Below are 25,592 nucleotides of genomic sequence, written 5' to 3'. Positions count from 1 at the left end.
TTCCTGCCTCTGCTGCAGACTTCACAGGTGATGCTGAGCAGGTCTCTGAAGCCAGTTTTTATGGGGTCTGATTTGCAGAAGTATTGAGTATTCACAACTGCCGCTAGGCTCAAGACAAGATGTGGCTGCTCCGCTCTTCTGCAGTCAGGCAGCGAGGTCGGGTGGAATGAGCACAGGGCTGCAAGTCAAAACACTGAGTTTTATCCTGTCTCCGCTGCTGACTCACTGCCTTGGGCAAGTCACTTGGCTTTTCTCTCTCCGTTTTACCGTTTGTAAAATGGAGCTGTGACATTGCACTCTGTATGCTTTTGTGAAAGTATGCTGATGAGTGTGAATATAATGTAACTGAAATATGCTTCATGCAAAAGGTCTTTTGTAAGGTATCATTACAAAGATTATAATCTACTTAGTGTGGTCATCCTATTTGTACAAATGTATCACTCATGTATCTGAAACTAGAAATATGAAATATAACTCTGAGGTCCTATTGTAGTTATGCACAGTGTGGGCCATTCATGGTGGTTTGAAATCTTAATGGCTCCCATTAACCAGGACAATCGACTGTAGATGGCTCTGTTTTACTTCTAAATCTTCCTGTATACTGGCAAGCAGGTAATGAAGTCTTACAGTGACATGTGATCTTGGCACCTGAACTCGAATCCATCTTTAACCTGGTGCTTTTCCATTGAAAAGGAGGGGTGGGAACCCAGAGAGGGACAAAGGATTCCCACCTTATGCAAAAGATATATAAGTGAGTGGAACAGAACAAACTGGGCAGCCATCATGAGAAATCCCCTCGCTACCACCTGAGCTGGAACAAGGGATGTACCAGGGAAAAGATTGTGCCCAGACTAGGTAAGCATCCAGTCTGTGAAAGAAACTTATTAAAACATCTCTGAGGGTGAGATTTTATCTGGATTCGGCTTAGATTTGCGTGTTTTATTGTATTTTACTTGGTAATTCACTTTGTTCTGTCTGATACTACTTGGAACCACTTAAATCCTACTTTCTGTATTTAATAAAATCACATTTTACTTATTAATTAACCCAGAGTATGTATTAATACCGGGGGCGGGGGGTAAACAGCTGTGCATATCCCTCTCTGAGTGTTATAGGGGGCGGACAATTTATGAGTTTACCCTGTATAAGCTTTATACAAGGTAAAACAGATTTATTTGTGGTTTGGACCCCATTGGGAGTTGGGCATCTGAGTGTTAAAGACGGGAACACTTCTTAATGGCTTTCAGTTAAGTCTGCAGCTTTGGGGCACGTGCTTCAGACCCTGGGTCTGTGCTAGAGCAGACTGGCATGTCTGGCTCAGCTAGACAGGGTGCTGGAGTCCTAAGCTGGCAGGGAAAGCAGGGGCAGAAGTAGTCTTGGCACATCAGGTGGCAGCCCCCAAGGGGTTTCTGTGATCCAACCTGTCACAGGAGCTAATAATAATACTTCCCCACCTACTTCCCTGGAGTTTGGTGAGGCTTTATTAATGTCTGGAGAGTACTCTGAATACATAAAACTCTGCAGAAATGGTGAGTACTCTGGAGAATCAGGCCCTGAGGGTCTCAGGTTGCTGCCCAATCACCCCAAATAAGTCGTGAGTTGGGAATTTGGGCTTTAATCGTTGTAAGCACAATTTTCAAAAGCAGCTAAATGATGTAGGAGCTTAAGTGCCATTTTCAGAAGTGACTTAAGCAGCAAGAGGGAGAAGTCTATATGGTTCTTGGGCTATCACCAGCAGGAGAGTGAATTTGTGTGGGGGGGTGGAGGGTGAGAAAACCTGGATTTGTGCTGGAAATCACTTTAGATAAGCTATTACCAGCAGGACAGTGGGGTGGGAATAGGTATTGTTTCATATTCTCTGTGTATATATAAAGCCTGCTGCAGTTTCCACGATATGCATCTGAGGAAGTGAGCTGTAGCTCACGAAAGCTCATGCTCTAATAAATTGGTTAGTCTCTAAGGTGCCACAAGTCCTCCTTTTCTTTTTGCGAATACAGACTAACACGGCTGTTACTCTGAAACTTGGGCTCCTATGTTACTAGAGAAAATAGGATTTAAGTCTCTAAGTCACTTAGGCCTTTTGAAAATGTTATTCTTGGGCTTCTAAGTGCCTAAGTCACTTTTGAAATGGACCTCATAAGAGTCTGCTATCTCCTGGGGTGTTATGAAGACAAATTCATTAATGTTTGTGGTGCATTCTCACACTACTGTAATGAGCACAATAGAAAAGCCAATGAAGAAATTAATAATTCTGTATTCAGTGCAGTATTTGTACGGTCTGTAGAGTGAATAAGGCCCTGGGTCACAGGTTGAATGAGGAGGATAAAAAGAAATATTCTACAGCTCCTCCATTCCCTGAGCACCACCCTCCCTGTGCACTGAAGGAGGCAGGAGCTGGGGGAGGTGAGAATAATAGAATATGTTGATGCAATTAGACTGTATCATAATGTATATGCAGAAGGGAGGGTGGGGGACTGAATTAACATTACATAGATAACCTTAATTCTGGTATTTTCTAATTCTTGTGCCTTTGGCTTTGACTAAATGAACTAAATAATGCTGTTTATTTATTTTTATAAAAGCTAAATATTAGAGAGGGTCAACAACTGAAAATTTTTCCTGTGAAGTATTTTGAGTGCAGTATTTCAATTTTTAAACAGATCTGAGATACTGGGATGTGGAAATGAAATGAAAAATTTTGTTTGGACTCTAACTAAAATATTGATTCATTTCAACTTTTGGTAAATGAAACATTCCATTTTCCATTCCAGGTTTTGGATGTACAGGTTTGCCACTTCCACCCCCTTTCTATTTTTTCACACAATCAGAATATTAGGACTGGAAGAGACCTGAGGAGGTCATCTAGTCCAATCCCCTGCTCATCTTTTCTTCCACTGTAAAAAGTTAGAAAAAGGTAAAAATGTGTAAGAAAGTAAGAAAGCAGGGGAAAAAATCTTTGGAGTTTTTTCAATTGGAAAAGTGTGAAAAAAGTAAAAAAAACCTCAGTGAGTGAAAGCACTACTTTCTCTGTGGTGGGCTACCAAAAATACCCCCAGGAACTCACGTGAGAGAAGGGAAATGCTGATTTTCAGCAGTTTATAATTCAGCCAAACCTGGAAGGAATCTCACTGCAGGAGGAGAAGGCACCTCCCTGGCCCCAGCACTGACCCCTTCCCAAATTGCAAAGGCTCCAGCCATCAAGGAAGGTGCGAGAGCTTCTCAAGAAGGTGCAGAGAATATTTTATCATAGAAAGTGTGAAGCAAGCTCCATATTGGGAGTCACCACCAGCTCCCCCTCTAATTACTATTGGAGAAGGCTGGGGACAATGAATCGGTGACATTGATGTAACCCAAAGGACAAAGTGCTGCCCCTGCTCCGCTGCCCTGCGTGAGGACAGAGTTGCTGATGTTTTTACTGGAGAATCCAGGGCTTTCCCCAGTCACAACTGTTCTTTTCTGATGATATTATTGACTTAAATGTTATCTTTAATACATTTACTGTTATTTTCTGTGCTTTAGGATCTAGCTCCCCCTCCCCTTGCTGTGTCCTGAGGTTCCCCTGCTCTGGGGCAGCATCACACACTGAGGGGCAGGTGTCCTTAATCCAGCATCTCTCTTGCACTTACCTGAGCAAATCACACCGGCATCATTGTCGTGTGAGCCCGGAGAGGCCCCCAGGGCAGTAACAGGGCAATGGCCCAAATGGGTTTCAGTCCCTTTGCAGTGAAATGTGTCTGTCCAGACAGAGCCAGTTCCCTTCCCAAAATACCCTCCTCCTGGGGCTGATACAGCGAATCCGCAGTCGAGCTGACGACAGAGAACGTTGGCGTCTGGTAAATCCCAGCGTGAGTCACAGAGGGTTCCCCAGGCACCAAGAACCTGGATCTCCACCCTCCCTGAGCACGCTGTGCTGCCATTCACCAGCCGGAACCCTGTGAGCCCTGGGGAGAAGGGAGAAGGTTTTAGAGAGGGAGCATTTAAGATATTTTATATTAAATAATAAAGGAAAGGAAAGTTGGGGGGATTGAACCCATTCCCATTACATTGAGTTTAGGTTTTACTGGAAGCTGATAGCAGCTTTGTTATCCCAGCTCCCTACAGAGTGAGATCATTTTTTTTGCTGCACCCTATTCTAGAATACACACCACTGGGATTTTAGAGACATTGTGCCAAATTCTTACGTGAGCATATGACACTTGCATCATTTGCATGTGAGCACGTATGACTTCCGTGTGATATCCTGGGACAGTACATGAGGTGTGACTCATTCCCTACACACTGGAATTCCTCAGTCCAGATTGGTCCATGTCCTTCTCGGAAATGAGCTCTTCCTGGGATAGATAGAGCTGTTCCACACTCTAGTCCATTACAGATAACACTGGCAGCTTTGAGATCAAAGTGTGCATCACAGATTGTAGCCCAGGTGTCTCCATGTCTTACTTCCACACGTCCTGAGCAGGCACTGTTCCCTCCAACCAGCTGGAGCTCAAGGTGTCCTAGAAAGCCAATGAAGGATGAAAATTACAAAGGGGCCTTAGGGAGTTAGGTGTTCCGCTGCCTTAGAACTTTGGCCAAAAGCCCGTCCTGGTGCAGTGGGACAGTGCAGGCGGCAATTAGACATTTTTAAAAAAACAAAGTACAGCAAATGGAGAGAGGGGAATTTAATAGCAATCGATATACATTGGAAGTTCTGAGATGTAGAAAATCAATAAGGGATGCTAAAGCTATCAGGGAAAACTCCACAGTTGGCAGGGCTAGGAACAATAATGACCCTTTTTTTCAGTATATTAGGAGTAAAGACAAACAAACAAATCCTAACAAAGGTGTAGCCCATTACAAATGGAGATGGTAAAATAGTTTATAATGATGCAAATAAGACAGAAGTGTTTAATAAACATTTCCGGTTTTGAATAGAAGCAGGATGTGTATTCAAAGTATGTGAAGAGGGTGAACCACTCTGCAGTCTGTTGGTAACTAAGGAGGATGTTAAACAGTATCTAGTAGGGATAAACTTTTTTAAAAAATCATCAGGCCTGAATATCTTATAAAATCTTGGAATAAATAGAAATGTAGGAATGGAAGGAACCTCACAAAGTCATCTAGTCCATCCCCTCACACCAAGACAGGTTTTGTATACCTAGTCCATCCCTGATAGATGTTTGTCTAACTTGTTCTTAAAAGTCACCAATGATGTGTGTGACGGGTTCGGTCACAGACACCCCCTTGGGACAGTCACCTCACATTCTGAAATTACCTCTGAGCCCATTTTCCCCGCCAGCTTGGGACTCCAGAACCCTGCCTTGTTGAGCCAGACATGCTAGCCTGCTGCAACACAGACCCAGATCTGGTCCACACCCCAAAAGCTGCAGACTTCAACCAAAAACTGCTCAGCAGCAGTACCAGATTTAAGATGGATGTCATATGAGACCTCATTGTTCATTACCCACAGGCTGGCCCACACGTACACAGGAAGGCTTGCAGGTAAATAAACAATCTACAACCAATTGTCCCAGTCAATCGGAGCCATCAAGATTCTAAACCACCATAAATGGCCCACACTTTGCATTATTACAATCGGACCTCAGAGTCATACTTCGTATGTCTAGCTTCAGATACAAGAATGATACATACATACAAATAGGAGGAATATATTCAGTAGGTTATAACTTTTGTTATGATACATTACATGAGACCTTTTGCATAAAACATATTCCAGTTACATCATATTCACACTCATAAGCATATTTCCATAAAACATATGGAGTGCAATGTCACAACGGGGATTCCACAACCTCCCTTGGTACCTTGTTCCAGTACTTAACTATCCTTATAGTTTGAAAGTTTTTCCTAATATCTGACCTGACTCTCCCTTGCTGCAATCTAAGTGGATTACTTCTTGTCCTACCTACCCATTGTAGAGAGAGAGCCCAAAACTGGACACACTGCTGCAGCGGAGGCCTCACCAGTGCTGAGTACAGCAGGACAATTACCTCCTCTGTCTTACATATGACAATTCTGTTAATAAAATGCAGAATGACATTTCCTGTTTTCAAAACAGCATCACCCATTTCAGTCTGTGATCCAGTATAACCCCAGAACATTTTCTGCAGAACTGCTGCTTAGTCAGTTATTCCCCATTTTGGATTTTTTGCTTTTGATTTTTCCTTCCTAAGTCTAGTACTTTGTACTTGTCTTTACTGAATTTTAATTTACTGATTTCAAACCAATTCTCCAATGTATCAAGGTCATTATGAATTCTAATACTCTCATCCAAAGAGCTTGTGACCCCTCCCAGGTTTGTGTCATCCACACATCTTATGAGTTTATTTTCTACTCCATCATCCAAATCTTTAATGAAAATATTGAATAGTTCCAGGCCCAGGAGAGTGATATTATTTATGTATCCATAGGAACACAGTGACCAGAGAGAAAAGTGTTAAGGCAACTAAAGGCCAACGGGCATATGTCTTACCTAATCCTCAGCATTTCCCTCAAAACCTGGGCTGGCCCAACCTATCCCAGGTACCCCTGCTTCTGGGGACTGGGTTTCAATCTCCTTGCAGACCCTGCCTCTCCCTCTCTGTTCATCAGGGATCTCCTTTTCATAGTTCCCAAGCTCTTTGTTTAACTTTCCCACTTGAAGGGCCCCTCCCCTCTCCCAAGCTAGGGGGGTTGTGCCCAGCTTGGTCAGAGGCAAAAGTTCAAAGGCCTTGACACCCGTATTGTCAGTTAAGTACCAGTGACTGGGTTCTCTGCAGCCATTGTCTGCCTTGCTGGGACATGTGGGGAGATCCAAGCAAGGAGTTACTCTTTGAACCCTGGTAGGAAATGGCAAATCAGCAATAAAAGAAACAGAGGTACACATAATATATGTAAACATACAGATATTTCCCATGGTCTTCGCAGGGGTCGTAGTGGACAAGCAATGGAACTAGAGGTCCCAGGGTGATGCTGTGAAAAGGCTACGGTGATCCTTGGAGGTTTAAGCAGAGGAGCAGTGAGAAGAGCTGGCTGAAATGCAGGATTTCCAGCTCACAGGAAATTTTGCTATTTCAAAACTTCCTGTGAACCAGAAATCCCCTCCAAAATTTCTTCTGGAAAAACCAACACATGGTGTGTCGGACATGAAATTTGCTCCCAGGGACACCAGCAGATGCTGAGTGACACTGACATTCTTGTCAGTTTCACCAGTGCTAAGAGAAAAACAAATATGTCAATTTCTCTTGCATTGCAGACTGCCTTGGACTGGGGACCCCTGGGCTTCCAGACTCCTGGGCCAGCTGGTGTACCAAATAGGCAGCTGGCCTGGGAGTCTCAAAGCTCTGGGGTCCCCAGTCTGGTGTAGTCTGCAACGCAGGGCTGCCCCAGAGCCGCAGACCCTGGGAATCAGGATCCCATCCCAGGATTTCTAAATTCCCTGCTGTGGAGCTGGGAGCTGAGCCCTGGTTAAAGCCGGGACTCCCTTCTCCATGGCAGGGTTGCCCTGGAGCTGCAGACGATAGAAGACCAGGGTCTCTGGTCTTGGGGCAGTCTACATGGTGCAGCTATCCCAGAGCAGCTGACCTGAGAAGACTGGAATACCTGGCCCCAAGGCAGTCTGCATGACAGGGCTGGCTGGAGCTCCCCAAGCCAGCTGGCACTTAACCATGCAGGTTTCTGCCACAACCCTGCCTGTGGTCTAGAGAAAGTTCATTGCACCCGACTCACTTTCATGGGAAATGTCCAGTTCAACAAACCAGCATTTTCCAATGAAGCTCTATTTTGTTGGATAATTTCTGACCAAGGACATGATTTTACCTCTGTATACAGTATGGTGAGACCGATACCGCATCCAGTGTGTTGTCCACATTTTAAGAAGGATGTTAAAAAAAAATGGAAAGGGTGCAGAGAAGAGCCACAAAGATGATTTAAGGGCTTGAAAATACGCCTTGTAGTGAGAGATTCCAGGAGCTCCGTCTGTTTATTTTTAATAAAGAAGACCAAGAGATGATGTGATTATACTGTATAAGTACTTTAGTGTAGAAGTACTTGCGCAGGGACAAAACACTGGTATGTAGAGGCCTCCTTATTCTAGTGGAGAAAGGCAAAACAAGAACAAATGGCTGGAAGTTAAAGCCAGAGAAATTCATATTAGAAGTAAGCCATACATTTTCCATAGCGAGGACAATTAACCATTGGAACAAACTAAAAAGGGAAGCAGAAGATTATTCACTCCTGAAGTATTTAGATGAAGACTGGATGCCTTTCTGAAAGATGTGCTTTAGCCAAACAAAAATTATTGGGTTCAGTTCAGGAGTAACTGGATTAAATTCTGTAGCCTGTTACCCAGGAGGCCAGACTATATGATCTAATGCTTCCTTCTGCCCTTAAAATCTATAAAGCTATGTATCTAAAAGGAAGTCAAGCACTCAAACATTCAGAATGCCAGATGCGTGCTGTCCTCTGTAACCTTAATTAGCCCCTTTTGTATTTCCATTGTGATACTGTCTTTAATTACACGATCAAATGCTATTTTTGCCCCAGGACCCCTGCCTCACTCGTTGCACAGGACACGTGGTGCTGACTGAATGGGTGGATGGTCAATCGTTCTTTTTATACTCATTGTGCAATGTGTGGCCCCAGCCCTTATGTACTGCACGTCATCCAAACTGAACTCCTAAAACAGAATTGTTCATTTCCTCACAGGCTTTTCTGTGGTGCTCATTCCTATGGTAGCTGAGAGCTTCACAAACATTAAAGAATTTCTCTTCACAACACCCCTGGGAGGCAGGGAAGTGTTGTTATCTCCATTTTACACATGGGGAACTGAAGCCCAGAGACACTATGGCCAAAATGATCAAAAGTGTCAACTGATTTGGGGTGCCCAACTTGAGACACCCAGGTCCTGATTTTTCAGATTCCTTAGCATTATACAGCACTTAGTATGTTCAGAGCAGAACACCTACTGCAGGGGTGGGCAAACCTTTTGGGCCGAGAGCCACCTCTGGGTGGGGAAATTGTATGCAGGGCTGGGGCAGGGGGTTGGGGTGCGGGAGGGAGTATGGAGTGTGGGAGGGGGTGCGGTGTGCAGGAAGGGGCTCAGGGCAAGGGATTGGGGCAGAGGAGGGGTGCGGGTGTATGAGGGGGCTCAGGGAAGGGGGTTGGGGTGCAGGAGGGGTGCGAGGTGCAGGCAGGGAGTTCGGGGGCGGAGTGCAGGAGGGGATCGGGCTCCGGCCTGGCGCCGCTTACCTAAAGCAGCTCCGGGGTGGCAGCGGCACGCACCGGGGCCAGGGAAGGCTCCCTGCCTGTCTGCCCTGGCCCCACGCCGCGCCGCTCTGGGAAGTGGCCGGAACCACATCCCTGCACGGCCCCTGGGGGAGGGGGTGCACAGGGCTCCATGCGCTGCCCTTGCCACGCCCCCAGGTACCTCCCCCGAAGCTCCCATTGGCTGCGGTTCCCCGTTCCTGGCCAATGGGAGCGTTGGGGAGCGGTGCCTGGAGGCAAGGGCAACACACAGAGCCCTCTGCCCACCCACCACCCCCCGGCCCGGGGTCCCAGGGACGTGGTGCTGGCTGCTTCTGCGGGGCCTGTGGCACCATGGGGGGCAATCCCATGGGCCGGATCCAAAGCCCTGAGGGGCCGGATCCGGCCCATGGGCCGTAGTTTGCGCACCCCTGACCTACTGACTTCAGTTTACAGCAGCATATGCTCAGCACTTCTGCAACCAGACCCCCACGGTTACAAGGGGCCACCCCTAAAATGAGGAACACACAATTAATGACCACCTGTGAAATATTTGGTTTCAGAGGCTTGCCAAGCATCACATAGGATCTCTGTGGCAGAGGCAGGGAGAGAATCCAGTTCCCCAGGGCAGGATTCAGCTGCCTTAACAAGAGACCCTCCTTTCTCCTTCTGCAATCCCCTGCCTCACACACAGCACACTTTGCACTTTCTGCAACCATGAGGCAGGGTCCTACACAGACCAGCCTCCTTCACGCCACAACCAACCCTGATCCAGAACTCTGTCTAGCACAGGCGTAGTTTGACTGCTGTATCTGGGGGGACAGAGAGCGCGCACACACACACACACACACAGACGCACACACACGCACACAGACACACGCACACACACGCGTGCACACACGCGCACACACACACGCGCACACGCACGCACGCACACGCACGCACGCACACGCACACACGCACACGCGCACACGCACACACACGCACACACGCACACACACACACACGTGCACACACACGCGCACACACACGCACGCACACGCACGCACACATGCGCACGCACACACACGTGCATGCTGAAGCCAGTTATCTTGGCTCACTGACTCTCCCTCCCGCTCCCCACCCTGGAGTGGTCTCTGGGCTGCCAGGGCTGGGGGCGGGGCAGGATGGCTCCATGGGTGAGCCCCAGCTGCTGGTGTCTGCTGCAGCGACCTGAGCTTGGGAGCTGTGGCCACTCCAGCACCGGCTGTTGCAGAGATGTTGCTGCTCTGGGGCCTCCCAGGGCCGTTGCAGCCGCCTCCCTGCTGGGGCTGCTGCTGCCGAGGGGACGCCACATGCTGGGCTCCCGCTCCCCGCTCCCATTCCTCTCTCTCCTTCTCTTCCCATCCCACCCGCTTCCCCTGCCCGCTGCCCCGTGCCCCATCCCCCTTTCCCAGTGTCCTCTGCCCGGCTGCAGGCACTCACCGCTTTACGGAAACGGGCAGGCACTAGGAGCCAGGCAGCTGTGCACAGCTGCAGAGCGACAACCCGGAGCAGCTACTCTCCGCCTCAGGAGAAGTGGCTCCACCCCCCCTGCCCCCGTTCCCTGCACCAACCCCGCGTGCCCCCCCCATGCCTTTCCTCTGCCAATGCCCCCCTGCACCCTCCCAAACTATGCCCATGCTGTCTGTCCTGTGCACTGAATGAGGCAGAGGTCTCATGGAGAAAATAGCTTCTTATCCTGTAATTAAAGACGGTATCTTAACGCAGATGTACAAGTGGGCCAAAATAAAGTTACAAAGACAACTTTAATTCTGCCATTTCGTTATTTTTTACAGCTCAACTTTGCAAACTTAACGTTCCTTAAAAGTAATGTTTTCTGCATAATTTCCTAAGTTTTTAAAAAATCAAACTGAAAAAACAAAAGTTCCAAGATGCGGAATCATGTTGCCACCCTCCAGATGCCACCCGTCTCAGTTTTACCCGGACAGTCCGTTTTTTGGCTTCTGTGTCCAGGTGTCATTTAGGTTTGCCAGGTGCCTGGTTTTCTACTGGAAAGTTTGGTCGAAAAGGGACCTAAATGACACCTGAACCAAAAATCTGGTTTCCATGGGGGGGGCGGCGGGAAACCGGGTCATTAATCTGTGCCAGCCCCTGCTCAGCCAGGGCGGCTTCGTACCTGCAGGCCGGCTGCTTGAGACGATCCAGCGAGTGACGAGGGGAGAGGGGGAGTGAGCGATGAGGGCAGAGCCTTGAGGGGAAGAGGCAGAGAAGGGGCGGGGCCTTGAGGAAAGAGGTGGAGCAGGAGCGGGGCCTTGGGGTAGCGGTGGGGAAGGGCGTTGCCTTGGGAGGAAGAGGTAGGGCAGGGGGTAGAGCCTCAAGGATCCGGTTACCAGCCATGAGAAAGATGGCAACCCTGTGACACCCACATGGGTCATCAGCAGGGTTGGAACCTTTAGATCCACCACAGAAACCACTGCCACTTGAGCTAACGGCGTTACTGACAGTAGTAGTAGGTTGTCGTCCTCTTTGTGGACAAGCACTAGAGGAGGATCAGAAAAGTTTTTTGGAGAGTTTGACAGATATTTGCTGACAGCAGGGGAATGGCAAAACTCAGAGATCCTGGTTCCATTCCAGGCTCTGGAGTGGTGTGTGTTCTGGTAGTGACAGACCTGTCTTCCCCTGTTCCCTGAAGCCTAACCCCTTCTGCTCCATCCCCTCCGAGCAGTCCCTGTAAGTTACATTGCTCGGGGGGAAGGGATTGTTTTCACATCTCTGAGCGATGTAACTTACATCAACGTAAGCAGTAGTGTAGACAAGGCCTCAGTGTGCAGCCACACCGTCCACATGGACACTCGGTGCATGGCAGGACAGTGAAGGGTAGATTTACACCCCAGCTTGCCATGCACTAAATGTTCATGTAGATCTGCTCTCAGTCTCCCACAGCCCACTCTGGCTGCTTATTCCAGTCTCGTCACCCAGTTAGTCTTAGACTCCCCCGACACCCTGGTTCCTCATCTGGTCTGTTTCCTCACTCACCTCCAGTTCCTCCTCATTGGTTCCCAGTCCCAGACTCCTCCCCCAGTCAGTCCCAGTCTCCCCCAGCTCCACAGCTCCTTGCTCAGTACGTCACATTCTCTCTCCCCACCCAATCCCTGTCCTAATTGCCCTGCCTAGCCAGTCCTAGTCTCTTGCCCCCTCCTCCCAGTCCCAGGCTCCTTGCCCAGCCAGTCCCCATCTCCCGCTTTCTCTCCCAGTCCCAGTTTCTCTCCATCCACCAACCTCCAGACTCAGAATATTCCCCCTGCATCCTTATCCTCTTCTACTTTCCCCTGCCACCCCGGTCTGCATTCAATTCGGGTAGCTTCCTCCTCACACTGCCGAGGCCCAATAGGTGGATATAGTCTCCCTCATCTCCATTCTAGTGCCTGGTGCCACTCTGGCCCACAGCAGCCAGGAGCATAATTTCAGCATAATTTTATTGGTTACATATCTTGCCACTGCTGCAGCCCCTGTTGGGGGACCGTCACCTTCTTGCGGTGAAGGGGCTTGTGTGCTCCAATGAGCCTCAGAGCTATGTTGCAGGGAGATTCATTTTTCTTCAAATTTGGTACAAGCAGAAGATTCCGGAAGACTTGAGAAATGCCAACATTGTTACAATCTTTAAGAAAGGAGATAAATTGGAGTGTGGAAATTATTGTGGCATTGACTTGCTGTCTGCAGCAGGGAAAATTCTTGCTCATCTCCTCTTAAACTGATTACTTCCCCTTGCTGAGGAAATATTGCCGGAATCTCAGTGCAGTTTCAGACCATCCTGCTGGACAACCAATATGATCTTCATTGCCCACCAAATCCAGGAAAAGTCTCGGGAGCAAAATCAGGACCTGTACATAGCTCTCATCGATTTGAGAAAGGCCTTCAATTCTGTCAGTCGCGAAGCCCTGTGGGAAGGTGCTGGCCAGATTTGGCTGCCCTCCAAATTCTAGTAAAGGGCCTAAGGCATCTTCATGGTGAGATCACTGCCACCGTTCTCTGTAATGGCCTGGAGATGGATCCTTTCATCATCAAAACTAGGGTTAAGCAAGGATGTGTTATTGCTGAAACCCTGTTCTCCATGTATTTAGCAGTCATTTTGGTCCTTGATAAAGACCTCCTCCCCACTGGAGTTGACATTCAATATAGAATGGATGGGCTGTTTATTAATCTTTGACATTTCTGCTCAAAGTCTAAAGTCCTCAGGGTTGCCATTACTGATCTTCAAAACGCTGATGACTGTGTCATCATCACACACACTGAGAATGACCTTCAGTCCACACTGGATTTTTTTGCACACACTTACCGAAGCCTATGACTCTCGCTCCATATCAAGAAAGCTAAAGTGCTCCATCAGCCTGCTTAAGGTCTTGCACATGAGCCACCACAAATCACCATCAAGGGACAGACTTTGGAGAGAGTTGAGGACTTCTGTTACCTTGGTAGCCAACTTTCTCAAAATGCAAAAATTGACAGTGAGATCCAGCACAGGATCCAGTGCGCAAGTGCTTCTTTTGGAAAACTGCTCTGGTGCATTTTCACAGACTGTGACCTACGGGAGGAAACCAAGATCCAGGTCTGGGAGACAATTGTTATTCCTACACTCCTTTATAGACGCAAAACCTGGGTGACCTATCGACAGCACCTCAAGAGTCTGGAGTGGCACCACCCACGATGCCTCTGGAAGATCCTTTGCATCAAGTGGGAAGATCACTGTACTAACACCAGCATCCTCATTGAAGCAAATGTCACCAGCACTGAAGCAATGATCCTCACTCACCAACTCCGCTGGGCTGGACATTGTGTGCGGATGCCAGACTCTCACCTCCCAAAACAAGCCCTCTACTCTCAGCTCACCCATGGTCGGAGATCCCGTGGTAGTCACAGGAAACCCTACAAAGAGACTCTAAAAGCGTATCTCAAGAAAACGCATCACAAGCTGGGAGGAGCAAGCAACCAACCGATCTCAGTAATTCCACATCCTCCAAAAGGCAGTGGCCCTCTTTGAGGAGAAGTGCCTTGCCCTCGAAGTTGAAAAGAGAGAGGGAAGGAAGGAAAGAAAAAGAACTTTCTCCCAGCAGACAGCTGACCCGTCAGGAAACATCTGTACCTACTGCGGGCAGATCTATGACTCCAGGATTGGACTCCTGAGTCGTCTCAGGACCCAGATGTAAATCTGTGGTAGAGATCATTCTGGAATGGAGGGATCGCCCATGATGGTGATGCTGCTGCTGCAATCAATGAGGCTGTGGGCCTACAGACAACAGCCTCTGTCACTGTGCATCCCTGATTCACTCTCTGGGCACCATCCAGCCTGTGCACTGACTGAGGCAAGGACTTTGGCAGAGGAGAATGTTTTGGCAAAGTTTGGTATTAATCCAACCAGAAATGAAAACTGAAACTGGACGAGAAGGGATTGAGAGAGACAAAATGGCTGAGGTAACAGCTTTTATTGGACCCTCTCCTGTTGGTGAAAGAGACAAGCTTCTGAGCTGACACACAGCTCTTCTCTGTCAGATCAAACGTTTCTCTCTCTCCAACAGAAACGGGTCCAATAAAAGATATTGCTTCACCCACCTTGTCTCTCTAATATCCTGAGACTAACACGGCTACAGCAACACTGCATATCAGAAGACGACTGTCACTTTTGGGAAAGTTTTCTAGTATTCTGCCAGGACAGCATCTCTCAAAAATCGCTTGGTGCAGAACCATCACAGCTCCCGTAGGTGTTTGTTCTCAGTGATATCTAGTGCACAGGGCAGTTTGTCGACAGATGACTGGCAATTTCTGGAATAATTCTGAATGGACCCAATCTTGAGTCCTTTGTTCTGTTTCTACTCAGTCTGTACAACGCAAACTCACATTACAGTTGTGACGTTATTGCCATGAACTGTGACCGTATAGATCATTGTCTAGGGGAAGGTTGTAGTTTGCTGGTTATGATTATGCTGCCTGAATGTGTGTATCATTTTTGTATTTGAAGTTATGAATATTGGCTATGTACTTATTTGATTCTAAGTAGCCTCAGTGAAGCATTTGGTCGGCTTCTGGAGAAAGGACTATTCTCAGTAAGTGCCCAATCAAGAAACACTTAACTGACAATGGACTTTGGGAGAAACCAATCCACATCTGAGCTTTCCTGGGAACATTCAAACTAACGTGTAAACAATGGCGTCGGCCTGCAAAAAGCTGAATCATTCATATACGTGACTTGCCCAGGTGACTGCAAACTCCATCTTGTGCAGGGGATTTTACACAGGAGTACAAGGGGGTTACCAACCACAAGAGAAAGACTATATAAGCCCCTGTGGAGCTACCCTGCCAGCACGGCAGGTGTTAAAGGGAGCCTTTGGGCCCAGCTAGCCCCACCACCGCTGTATATGCAGCCAATGCCAGGCCTGGGCGGAGAAAAGGAGAGAGCCTAGCTCAGTTGAGGGCTGACTGGAGAAGAGGCAGGAGCTATCTGCCTCCCTACCTGAGGGGAAGGGTCACTAACCTGCCAGCTGGGGCAGCCACCAGGGAGTAATCACAGTCTCCCCAGCCAAGGGGGACTGTGGAGGAGACCTAGGAGCCTCCAGCAACTGAGGTAACTGGGTCCCTGAAGCCCAGAGACGTGGTGGGGGTTCAGTCTCACCAAACTTACAGCTTCCCCATCTGAAGGAGCCTGAGACTGCAGCATGATGCCACCCAAGATCCACAAGAGGGTGCTATGGGATGCAAACCACCTAGCAAATAGCACTAGATGGACCAGGCTCTAAACAAAAAGGACAGTGGTAGGAAGTAGCCCAGGGCAGGGGATTTAGATTCTCTGCTGGAAGATCTCCCCTATTCATGGGTAGAGACATGCAGGACCAGGTGGAGAGAAAGAACCTAGGTTTACTTGCCCAAAAGATTAAGACAAATTGACTATCAAAACAAGGAGCTAGAAATTAGGAGTACTAACCACTCAGCAGTCGTAGCCCTTCAAGGACCATGTTACAAACCTGAGCTTTATTCTTACTGCAAACATGCAACTCTAGCTGAGATGCAGATACAGTTTTACAGAAAGATTCACAGATAGAACTTTTGCTCTAATACCCCTTTGTTTGTGTGTAACTCCCTCATCCTTCTAGTAAAATTTAGAAAAGAAAAACTCTTTACGAAGTACTTGCTAGGTGGGCAGCACAAGGCATTGTGCAGTTGTTATTTCCAGGTTAGGGGGTTTACATTGGTGAAGGTCGATCTGTTTCCTGCAGTTTCAAAGTCCTGACAATGGAGCTCATTTTTGAAAAGTTCCTGCCCAACCCAGCTTTTTATTATTTAAAAATACTCGGAAATGACAGCTGTAAGCAGGGTCTGAATGAGTTCTCCCCTAGCAGCTGCTGGGAAGAGGAGAGACTTTGGGAGCAAACTGTATTTACATGAACACACCTCCTCTGCCTAGATATCAGCAGATAGAGCCATGTTGCTCAAAGTGATCAACTTGGTGAGTGTTGGGTTACAAATCACCTTAGTACTGAATGCAGGGGTAGTGAAATGTTGTTATCAGTGTTGTTGTCTTTACTGTATGAGTAAAGGGGAGCAGAACTGTGCTTAACCTGTCCCAGATGAGGGGGTCACCCTCAGCTGAAAGAACTTGTTAAGTCAGGGACTTGAATGCTAGACCCCTGTAAATCAAAGACAGGTATGTTAACCAGAGGGTGTGGATTCTTCTGAAGGGTTCTTGGTCTGGTTTAACCTATTTCTTTCTACTGTTTAAAAATAGAGCTAAAGAAGTTCTATTAGGAGTTTTTGACTATGTTAAGTGCTTATTAGAGCTGAAAACTTTTGTGGTGGGGTAGTCTTTCTGCCCAGCCTGCTTTACTGAGAGCTGATAATCACTAAGAGCTGGGTGGACTCTCAGAACGCTGATATGCACAGGTGATAGTAGGGAGACCAGGTGTCCAACAGAGAGGAACAGTGGCTAGTGAGCTACGTAGCTAGAGCAAGTGCTCAGGTAGCAGAGCAAACAAGGTGCCTTTTTCCCTGGGCAGAAGGTGAATTTTCACAGATGCACCTCTGAACTCTGGGTCCTCACCGACCAAGGACAACCATTGTGACTAGGGTGTGATAAGAGAGCAGAGAGGGGCACAGAAAAGGAACTTTTGGTTGTAGAACTCAAGAAGATGAGGTGGAAGGCACTGTCCCATGCACTCTGGGGTGGGTGCCCTGCTCACAGTTTTATGTTTATGAATCCTGTTTGCAGCATTTTCCCTAATTAAAGTCAGCTGATTTCCCTCCTTTCATTAAAAGTTTCTTTTCTATACGCAGACTCTGCTTGCAAGTGGGGAAGTATTGCCTCTCTAAGGCACCCAGGGGCGGTGTGTAATTTTCCGATTACTGGGTTGGGGCTCAAATTGGTTCTGTGTCATATTGTTGAAAAGGAACCCCTGGGTATTGAACCAAGCCCTGGTTGCTGCTGGCTCCACCTGGCAGAAGGGTGACACATACACACACACACACCCGCGAACCGTGTGAAAAGAATATTTAGGTGTGTCACTGAAATACTCAAACTCCAGGAAAGGGTTGAGATTAAACACTGCCCTGAGCTCCCATCGCCAAGGGGAGCTGCTAAAACTTTTGGAACTATAGGAAAAGATTCTACTCTTCCTTGTGCTATTTCAGGGGAAGATATTATTCCTACTAACTGTTAAGAAGAGAGAACTTAAAAATAAAACGTATAATGGGTCTGTAGCTGTAATGTTAACGATTCAGTTACAACAAATGCCTCCATAATACGATATTACTGTGCTGTGTAGGATTGAGGTATATTTTTGGCTGAGCTCTCTATTCTACTCTTGATCTATAGGGTATCAGAGATTGTGAAATTTTCTGTTACTGGTTGGTCCAAAATGTGAGAAGTAACAGAGCAGACAGGGGAGTGCTTTCGGCAAAATCTAATTCTGGCCAAGCTGGGAGAATCTGCCCATTCCTTGGTCACCCTATGAGGCCTCTGTACCTCTGAGGTTGGGTGTCTGGGTCTGGATTTTAGCATGAGTGTAACATTTTCAAAAGTGCCTCAGTGACTTAGGAGCCTAAGTGACACTTTCAAAATCTGCATTTTTAGACCCATTCAGAGGGAAAGGGAAAGGAACGACGTGGCATTGAAACAACTGGAAATGAGATAATGAAAACGCTTCACAGTCACACAGGGGGCTCCTCAGTGGCAAGAGACATGAACAGTAATAATTACAGTTCAGTAATAACAATAATTACAGGACTTGCTCTGCTTTTTATTCATTTCTCCTTAGGGTCACAGGCACACGATGCCCTCTGGGTTCAAGCCCTTTTCTCTCAGGGGATTTGTCTTTCAGGACAGAGTTGGCTGATTCTTACCTGAACAGGTCACTCCAGCATCCTCCTCATGACCGCAGTTATGCACTTCCCATCCCCTGTTCCTGCACTGCCAGACAGCAGACTCGGTACCAGCACAGGCAACGTAATCAAACCAAATTGGTCCAGATCCTGCTCCAAAATGAGCCTGGTCATGGGCACTGACAGCAGCTCCACATTCCAACTGCTTACAGACAACCCCAGCATCTATCACGTCCCAGCCATCATCACACACCGTCCCCCACCGCTCCTGGTGTTTAACCTCCACTCTCCCGGCACAGGGGCTGCCTCCATCCGCCAGCCTCAGCTCCTCAGCACCTTCAAAGACAGACACAGAGCAGGGTCAGAGCAGCAGGGAGCCCCCTCCTCAGCATTATCACAGCAGAGTCCGCGCTCGACAGCAGGGGATCCGCGCCCAGAACCAGTAGAATGGGACCTGCCCAGAGCTGCCTCATGGCGCCACCTTCTCACGTCTCAGGGCCTCGCACTCGGGGCTGTCACTGCTGCAGCTCTCCCCATTTTATCCCCACTCTGGTGGTTTGGGGAGTTTTTACCTGTCTCGTGAGAACACGATGGAAGGCGCCAACTCATGGAGTTTCCCTTATTCCAAATGGCACCATCTCCTGTCACTGTCACTGGGGCTGAAGCCAGCGAGATGATGGGGAGATGGTCTGCAGTGGGGTAACAGGGAGGCAGGAGAGAAAGTCGGAAGGGAGGTGAGGGGACAGGAATCTGAAATTGGGGCAGGAGGGAGCAGTGGAGATGGAGCACAGGGTGGTCTGGATGGGGGAGCAGGGAGCATAGGGCTGGAGTGGTTATTGAGCAGGGGGCAGGAGGGAGGAGAAGGGGGTTTAGAGAAGCGGGTCTGCATGGAGAGGTGGAGAGAGGAGGGGTTTGGAGTGGGGGACAGGAGTGAGAAGTGAGGAAGGGGTGAGGAATCGGGCAGGAGGGAGAGAGGGGGAGGGGGATAGAGCAGAGAGGGGGCAGAAGGAGGCAGGGGGAGAAGAGGGGTTCTAAAAAGAGGGGAAGAAGGAGGTAGGGGTGGGGAGGGGTGATCATGTGTAAGAGAGGAGGGAGGGACTCTGAAGCAGGGCAGCAAGAGGGTGAGGCGGGGTGTGGAGCAGAGGATGGGAGGGAGGGGAGGTAGCCTGGAGCAGGGGGAGATGAGGGAGAATTGGGGAGGATGGAAGAATCGGGATGGAGTGTGGGGAGTCTGGTGCTGGTAGGCAGGAGGTAGGGGAGGGGTTCTGGAGCAGGGGGGCAGGAGGGAGTATTGGAGTCTGGAGTAGGCAGGGGATGGGGTCAGGAGTGGGAGGGGGCAGGAGCAAAGGAGAGAAGGGGAGGGGGCTCTAGAATGGGGGCAGTGCTTTCCCGCCTCAGGCAAAGAAGTTGCAGGGGTGGGGTGGGGGAAGCTTGGGAAGAGTTGCTGTTTGTAAATGGCTAAATCAACCCTGTCCCGTTACGGTGACATTATAGTGGATGTGAATGGTTGATGTCAGTGTGAAGGTCTCCAATATCTGTAACTCGCCCCTGAACAGGAACAGAAGTTCTGTGTGCGAGTGTGAACTACGCTGCATGAATTAGCTCAGTGGCTGTCCAGCTATTTCCCAGTCAGCCCTTCGTCTGTTGGAGGAACTGAACCAGGAGGGGAGAGCGAAGGCAGTGCTGGGCAATGGACGGCAGTTCCCCATCTCAGGGGTGAGGGGAGAGTAAGCACAGTCTCCAGCTGAGCAGCCAGGGGGAGTCGTGCAGTTTGGGTGCATTAAATGGTGACTTTTCAGTCTGCAATTCTCACCCCCACGCTGGCCGAGGAATAGGGGGGGGTTCTACAGTCCAAAGACAGACTGAGTAACATGACTGGATGGTTTTTATAACCCCGTAATTTTTGTTCTGAGGAGCTTGGCATTACAGCCTTGTGCTCCCCAAAGGAGTTTCCTCTCCCCACACATTTCCCTCTTCCACTGGTCTCTTCCCACCCGCCTCCCCTGGGCTATTCCCCCTTCTCTTCTCCCCTTTCTACCTGGCCTCTCCGCCCTGCATTTACAGGCTGCTCCTGCCCCACATGAGAAGCAGACTCTGCCCCCACTCCCTGACACTGGCTTTTCTCCCAGTAGCTCTGAGCTGCACCCCTGCCCTCAGTTGTCTCTACAGCTGTTTGCATTTCTGGGGATTGTGGAGAGGCAAAGCTGGCTGCTGGGAGGGAGGCAGTGAACAGGGAATGAGAGGAAGGGCCACTGCCTGCCACACAATCCTGGGATATTGGCTGGGAGAACTGGTCCACAGGACAGAGTGTGAAGAGCCAGGACTGTCCCTGAGACTGGGAGCAAGTGTGGGGATCGTTAAAATGCCCAGGAGTTACAGCTGCATGCAGAGTTCCACTGTGACCCCTGGAACAGGCTGGTTGCAGCGGTGGATGGCTGAGCCAGGGACACCGTATTTATGGAGCCTCCCTGGAGCTCAGAGAACAGTGCAGTTCACACCAGTACGTGGACAGACCATCCTGCTCCTTTAATGCCAAGGAAATACAAAACACTCACTTTGCTGCAATCCACAGGGGTGTTTATTCAGGTACAGCTCACTTCCGTGCAGTCCCACAGGGAACCCACGGGGCTGGTCTGCACTAAGAAAAATAGGGGCTTTTTTTCAATGGAGTTAACTCCATGATATTCACTTGTGGCAGGACCCAAGGCTGTAACACTGCTCTAGCTAAGTGCACACACAGTTCTGTTTCCCTGCACCCAGTAGAAACTAAGAACAGCCGGCAGTTTCCTTGCTCAGAAATCCCTCAGCCTGCCCCTCCAGTGAGCTCCAACTGGCTTTGTTTCCTTTCTGCTTCCAAGATCCGGGTCACAACTCCTTCTACTCGCTTCTCCCCGCAACAGACACAGTGTGAGACCAGTATCCTGCCCCTGCATTGGCAACAATGGAAACCCCTGGCTTAGCTCTGCCCTGCCCATGTGCCCTGTGCCTTTGGCAGTAGCCCCCACTGTCTGCAGCTGTTTTTACTACCTAAAGGATCTTGATTGCTCCGTCTGTTGAGCCTAAAAGAGAGTTCTCGCCCTGCCATTGGCTTTCATGAGGTCTGTGATTGTCTTAGGATCGAAGACTCCCCAATGGCAGCCATCAGCACCTTTCAGGATAACACTCTCATATGCTGGCTCCACTTCTGTGACCCAACTCCGAATAATGACCCTACCCGGCACTCTGAACATTGGGGAAGCTCAGATCTGGGTTTGGGAGTGAAACCTGCAGCTTTGGCCCATCCCTGATATATTCTCATTTGTTGGCCTGAATCCCACTGAATTTTACAAGTTTGTTTTCCCACACAATGTAAAGAGGTCAATAATTGTGAAACACGATCTTCTGGCAAAGATTGACCTGGCCTCTTCTTAGAGCTCAAGGAGCAGAATTGGGGCACTGAGGGAAATGGAAGAGTAGCTACATGGTCATATCCCCTATATTGTAAACTCCCCCACATCACTGTGTCTGTGTCATGTAAAGCAAACTCAGATTTCCAAGAGAAAATAAAAAAAATATGAAAGAGATGATGCACATTTCCTCAGCAATCAAACAAAAATACTTTGAGCTGAGCATGTGCTTGGCATCACTATAGGACGTTATACCACAAATAGCTGGAGAGTATTTTATGCTCCCCATGTCACTGTGTCTGCATCATGTGAAGCAGTCAAATTTCCCATAGAAAATAAAAAATATTCAGGCGATGATGCACATTTGCTCATAAATCCAACAAAAATACACTGAGCTGAACATGTGCTTGGCATCACTATATGACACCATCCCACAATCGTGCAGTAATTTATCCCGCATGTGGTAATAACTGTCCATCCCCTGCAATGTCAGTCTGATCAGCAGAAGTCACCACAGAATTCCATGCTTTCCGGTCATGTACAGCTGTGTCATGGGCTCTAATCCCGGCACATTATATAGGAACTTCTTGGGAATCTGAAATATAAAGTCCAAGTCACCTGGTAGATGGTTGGTTTTGTCAGGATTTTCTGGGTACCAGCCCCCTACTCACTGCACAGTGACTGAGCTGTCTGTGAAATATACATCAGGGCAGGTTTTTCTCTAAGACAATAATTGAGACTGACCTTGCTGATTATCAAGGTCAGGGTCAGTTTCTCAGGCTGGCGCAGCAGCACATCGGGTTCCCATGAACCAGCTACTGCTGAGCAGTTCACTGCCCTGCCAGACACATGGATCAGTCTCATGCTGCTAACACCAGCCCAGCAGGTTCCAATCACTGCATTATTTGAATCATATCTGGGTCCCACATTCAATTTGAATCCTATTGCTAATCAGTTTTGGAGTCTTTGGGCCAGATTCACTCCCCAAGATGTACCAGCACATGCTGATGTACCTCATGATCTGCTCCCCTCTCCCCCATTGCTGTTAAGTCTTCCTGGAGCTGGGACACTGCATGGCAAGGAGCCTGCAGCCCCCTCTATGCTGGAGGAATGAGAGCAGCCCTGAAACTGGGCAGGGGCAGCCTTGAGGGAATGAAACCAATGTTTCCGTGAGAGGCCCTGATGCAGCACCTCTGCCATGCAGCTTGTGCTGGTCGAGCTTCTCTTGTCTCCAACTAGGATTCAAAGCTTCTCTGCTCAGCAGAAACCCTGGGGGAGGGAGGCAGGGCTCCTGCAGGATAAATCTTCCTGCAGGCAGAGCTTCCGATACCCCCATGGGAACAGGGCATTGCACACTGCATCCCAACACATGCACACCCCCCTTCTCTGGGAGGAATCAGCTCTGGGTTTATTTGGATAAATCCTGCTCACTTCAAAATGGCAAAACTTCTACTGGCTTCAGTGAGTGAATGGGGCAGTGAGGAGCCAGGACTTGGCCCTTGGAGCTGTTGGATTCTGGACCAAACAGACATTTCTGTTGGATCCCAAATTATTGAGGTATTTATTGGGATTGAAATTACTAAAGCAATGCCCAGCCACGGCTCTAGGCATGCGGACGGCATGGATAACACTCAAATCCCTGCAGCATGAAGTGACCATTTCAACAGGAACTCAGACAGACAGACACCCACAGAAACTCCTTCCCACCCTTTTCTCATTATGTGACGCACAGACTGGGTCCTTCCCACCCGCACTCCCAAACAAGTGTCTGTTGTAGTGTACCCAGAAGGTCACCAGATTTGGGCTCTTTTGGCCCAAAGGGGACAAGAAGTTTCAGAGTCCTGGAGGCCTCACAGACAGCACCCTGCCAGCCACCCCTCTCCTTTATAAAAAGGGGAAACCAGCTCAGGTGCCCCCGCTAACCAGAGCTGTGGCCGTACATCACGGGGATAGAGGGGATCTCTCAGGGAGGCTGATCCCAGACCATTCAGGACTTTATAAATCATCACCAACACCTTAACCTCCACCCAGAGATGGGCAGCTAGTGCAGACCCTCCAGCACGGCTGTAACATGCTCCCAGCCAGATGTGCTGATCAGTGAGTCGCTGCCATTTGCACCAGCTTCGTTCTCTGAATGGTTCTAAGGTACAGCCCCACATTAGGCTCATTTGAATCATCCAATCTCAAGGTTACAAATGCCTTGATTAGAGTGGCAAGGTCTAATCCAGAAAGGAAAAGTCATAACGTCCAAGCCAGGTACCGATGGTAAAAAGTGGACTGTAAAAGTTACCACCCTTGTTCCAGTTGACCCAGCTCCCCTGGTGAAACACTGAGGAGACTTACCTGCAATGTCCTGAATTGTGAGGAGAAGAAGCCACAGCACCGGAGTGGAGAGATGTCCCTTCATTGCCAGCCTGACTTGCTGTCCCCTCACTCACTGCACTGGCTGCCCCTAAACACCTGCCAGGGCTCCTCTGTGTCTGACAAGTAACAACAAAGCAGTGGAAGGGAAATATATAGATTCAGAGTCTGGCATCAGCTGCGGGAAGGAACCAATAGCAAACCCATCTGCCTTTTTAGTTATTATCAGTGGTTTTATCTGTGACTTTATGCAGCTAAAACATCCAATAAAACTCGAAAGCAACAAACATCACCATATATGAGTGATGAGCCCCCTCCTGATGTCAGGTTTACCACAGCCTCAGATCATCGGGTAACCCCCAATCTCCGGAGCCGGAAGAAAAAGTTCTGCACAAACTGTAGCCGTGCTGTTTCTCGCCCTGATAGATTCTATATCATATTAAACATGAACTGGGAGACATTAGAGGCAGGCTATTTTATAAACTAGGAAAGAAATCTCTTGTGCCAAAGGTGATAATTACAAGACCAATTCCCAGTATAGGACATGCCCAATTTCAGACAAGGACAACTCACTAGAACCAGGTTGAGTCGCTCAGATCAGCTTGATAGAAGAAGAATTACTCAGCAGCATCTGAAATATTGACAGTTCTTCTATTAATAGGCCTTGGGGCAGGGGTGAAAGTGGGACGGTACAACATACCAGTAAAAAGTGGCTGCCAGTTGCAGCCCGTACACAGACTATGTTAGGCAGCGCTTTAACATCATTGTCCCCCCGCTCAGGCTGCCAAAGGAGGGCACAAAAGGGGCAGCTGCCCCAGGGCCAGCAATTTAAAATTTAAATCACCGATAGAGCCCCGGGCAGTACAGGCCAGGGAGCGCAGATGGGCTGGCTGTGGAAGGCTGACCCCCAGCCCCACCCCTTCTGCCCAAGGCCCCATCATTTTCAGGGGCCCAGAGTCAGGCCCCTGTACTGGTAAGTGCTTAATGTTACCTTCACCCCAGCCTTGGGGTTTCCTGTCTAGACCATGATTCTTAGTGGTAGAGGCAGAGCATAGGGCTTCCTGAGTAGGCCATGACCCTCTCTTGCAGTAGCAGGAGGTCCTGCACACACCATGCCCATCAGTGCTATCAGCAGCAGGAGGGCTCCTTGGAAACAAGCTTACTTGATTCATGGGACACAGACAATTCAAGGAACAGGCACAAGGCAAGGGAATAGCACAGAATAATGACTGGCTGGCACCACACCTACCTCCTGCTCTTCCTCAAGAGAACTGTTAC

General features: G+C 48.7%; 1 protein-coding gene across 1 annotated transcript in view; it reads right to left on the bottom strand.

Moving 5' to 3' along the window:
* Positions 1-24,947, bottom strand: part of LOC140898849 (antigen WC1.1) — a 44,800-nt gene extending 19,853 nt beyond the window's left edge. The window contains exons 1-5 of the mRNA XM_073313377.2: positions 24,888-24,947; positions 24,297-24,433; positions 18,589-18,903; positions 4,182-4,496; positions 3,627-3,941 (exon numbers count right to left, since the gene is read on the bottom strand). Coding sequence (XP_073169478.2) covers positions 3,627-3,941; positions 4,182-4,496; positions 18,589-18,903; positions 24,297-24,360 — 1,009 coding nt within the window. The 5' untranslated portion in view covers positions 24,361-24,433; positions 24,888-24,947. The remainder of the gene's footprint in view (positions 1-3,626; positions 3,942-4,181; positions 4,497-18,588; positions 18,904-24,296; positions 24,434-24,887) is intronic.
* Positions 24,948-25,592: the final 645 nt, after the last annotated feature.

Source organism: Lepidochelys kempii, chromosome 1 (genome assembly GCF_965140285.1).
Source record: "Lepidochelys kempii isolate rLepKem1 chromosome 1, rLepKem1.hap1, whole genome shotgun sequence".
Lineage (NCBI taxonomy): Eukaryota > Metazoa > Chordata > Testudines > Cheloniidae > Lepidochelys > Lepidochelys kempii.
Note: the sequence above shows the minus strand (reverse complement) of the source record. Positions and strands in the feature narration are given on the sequence as shown.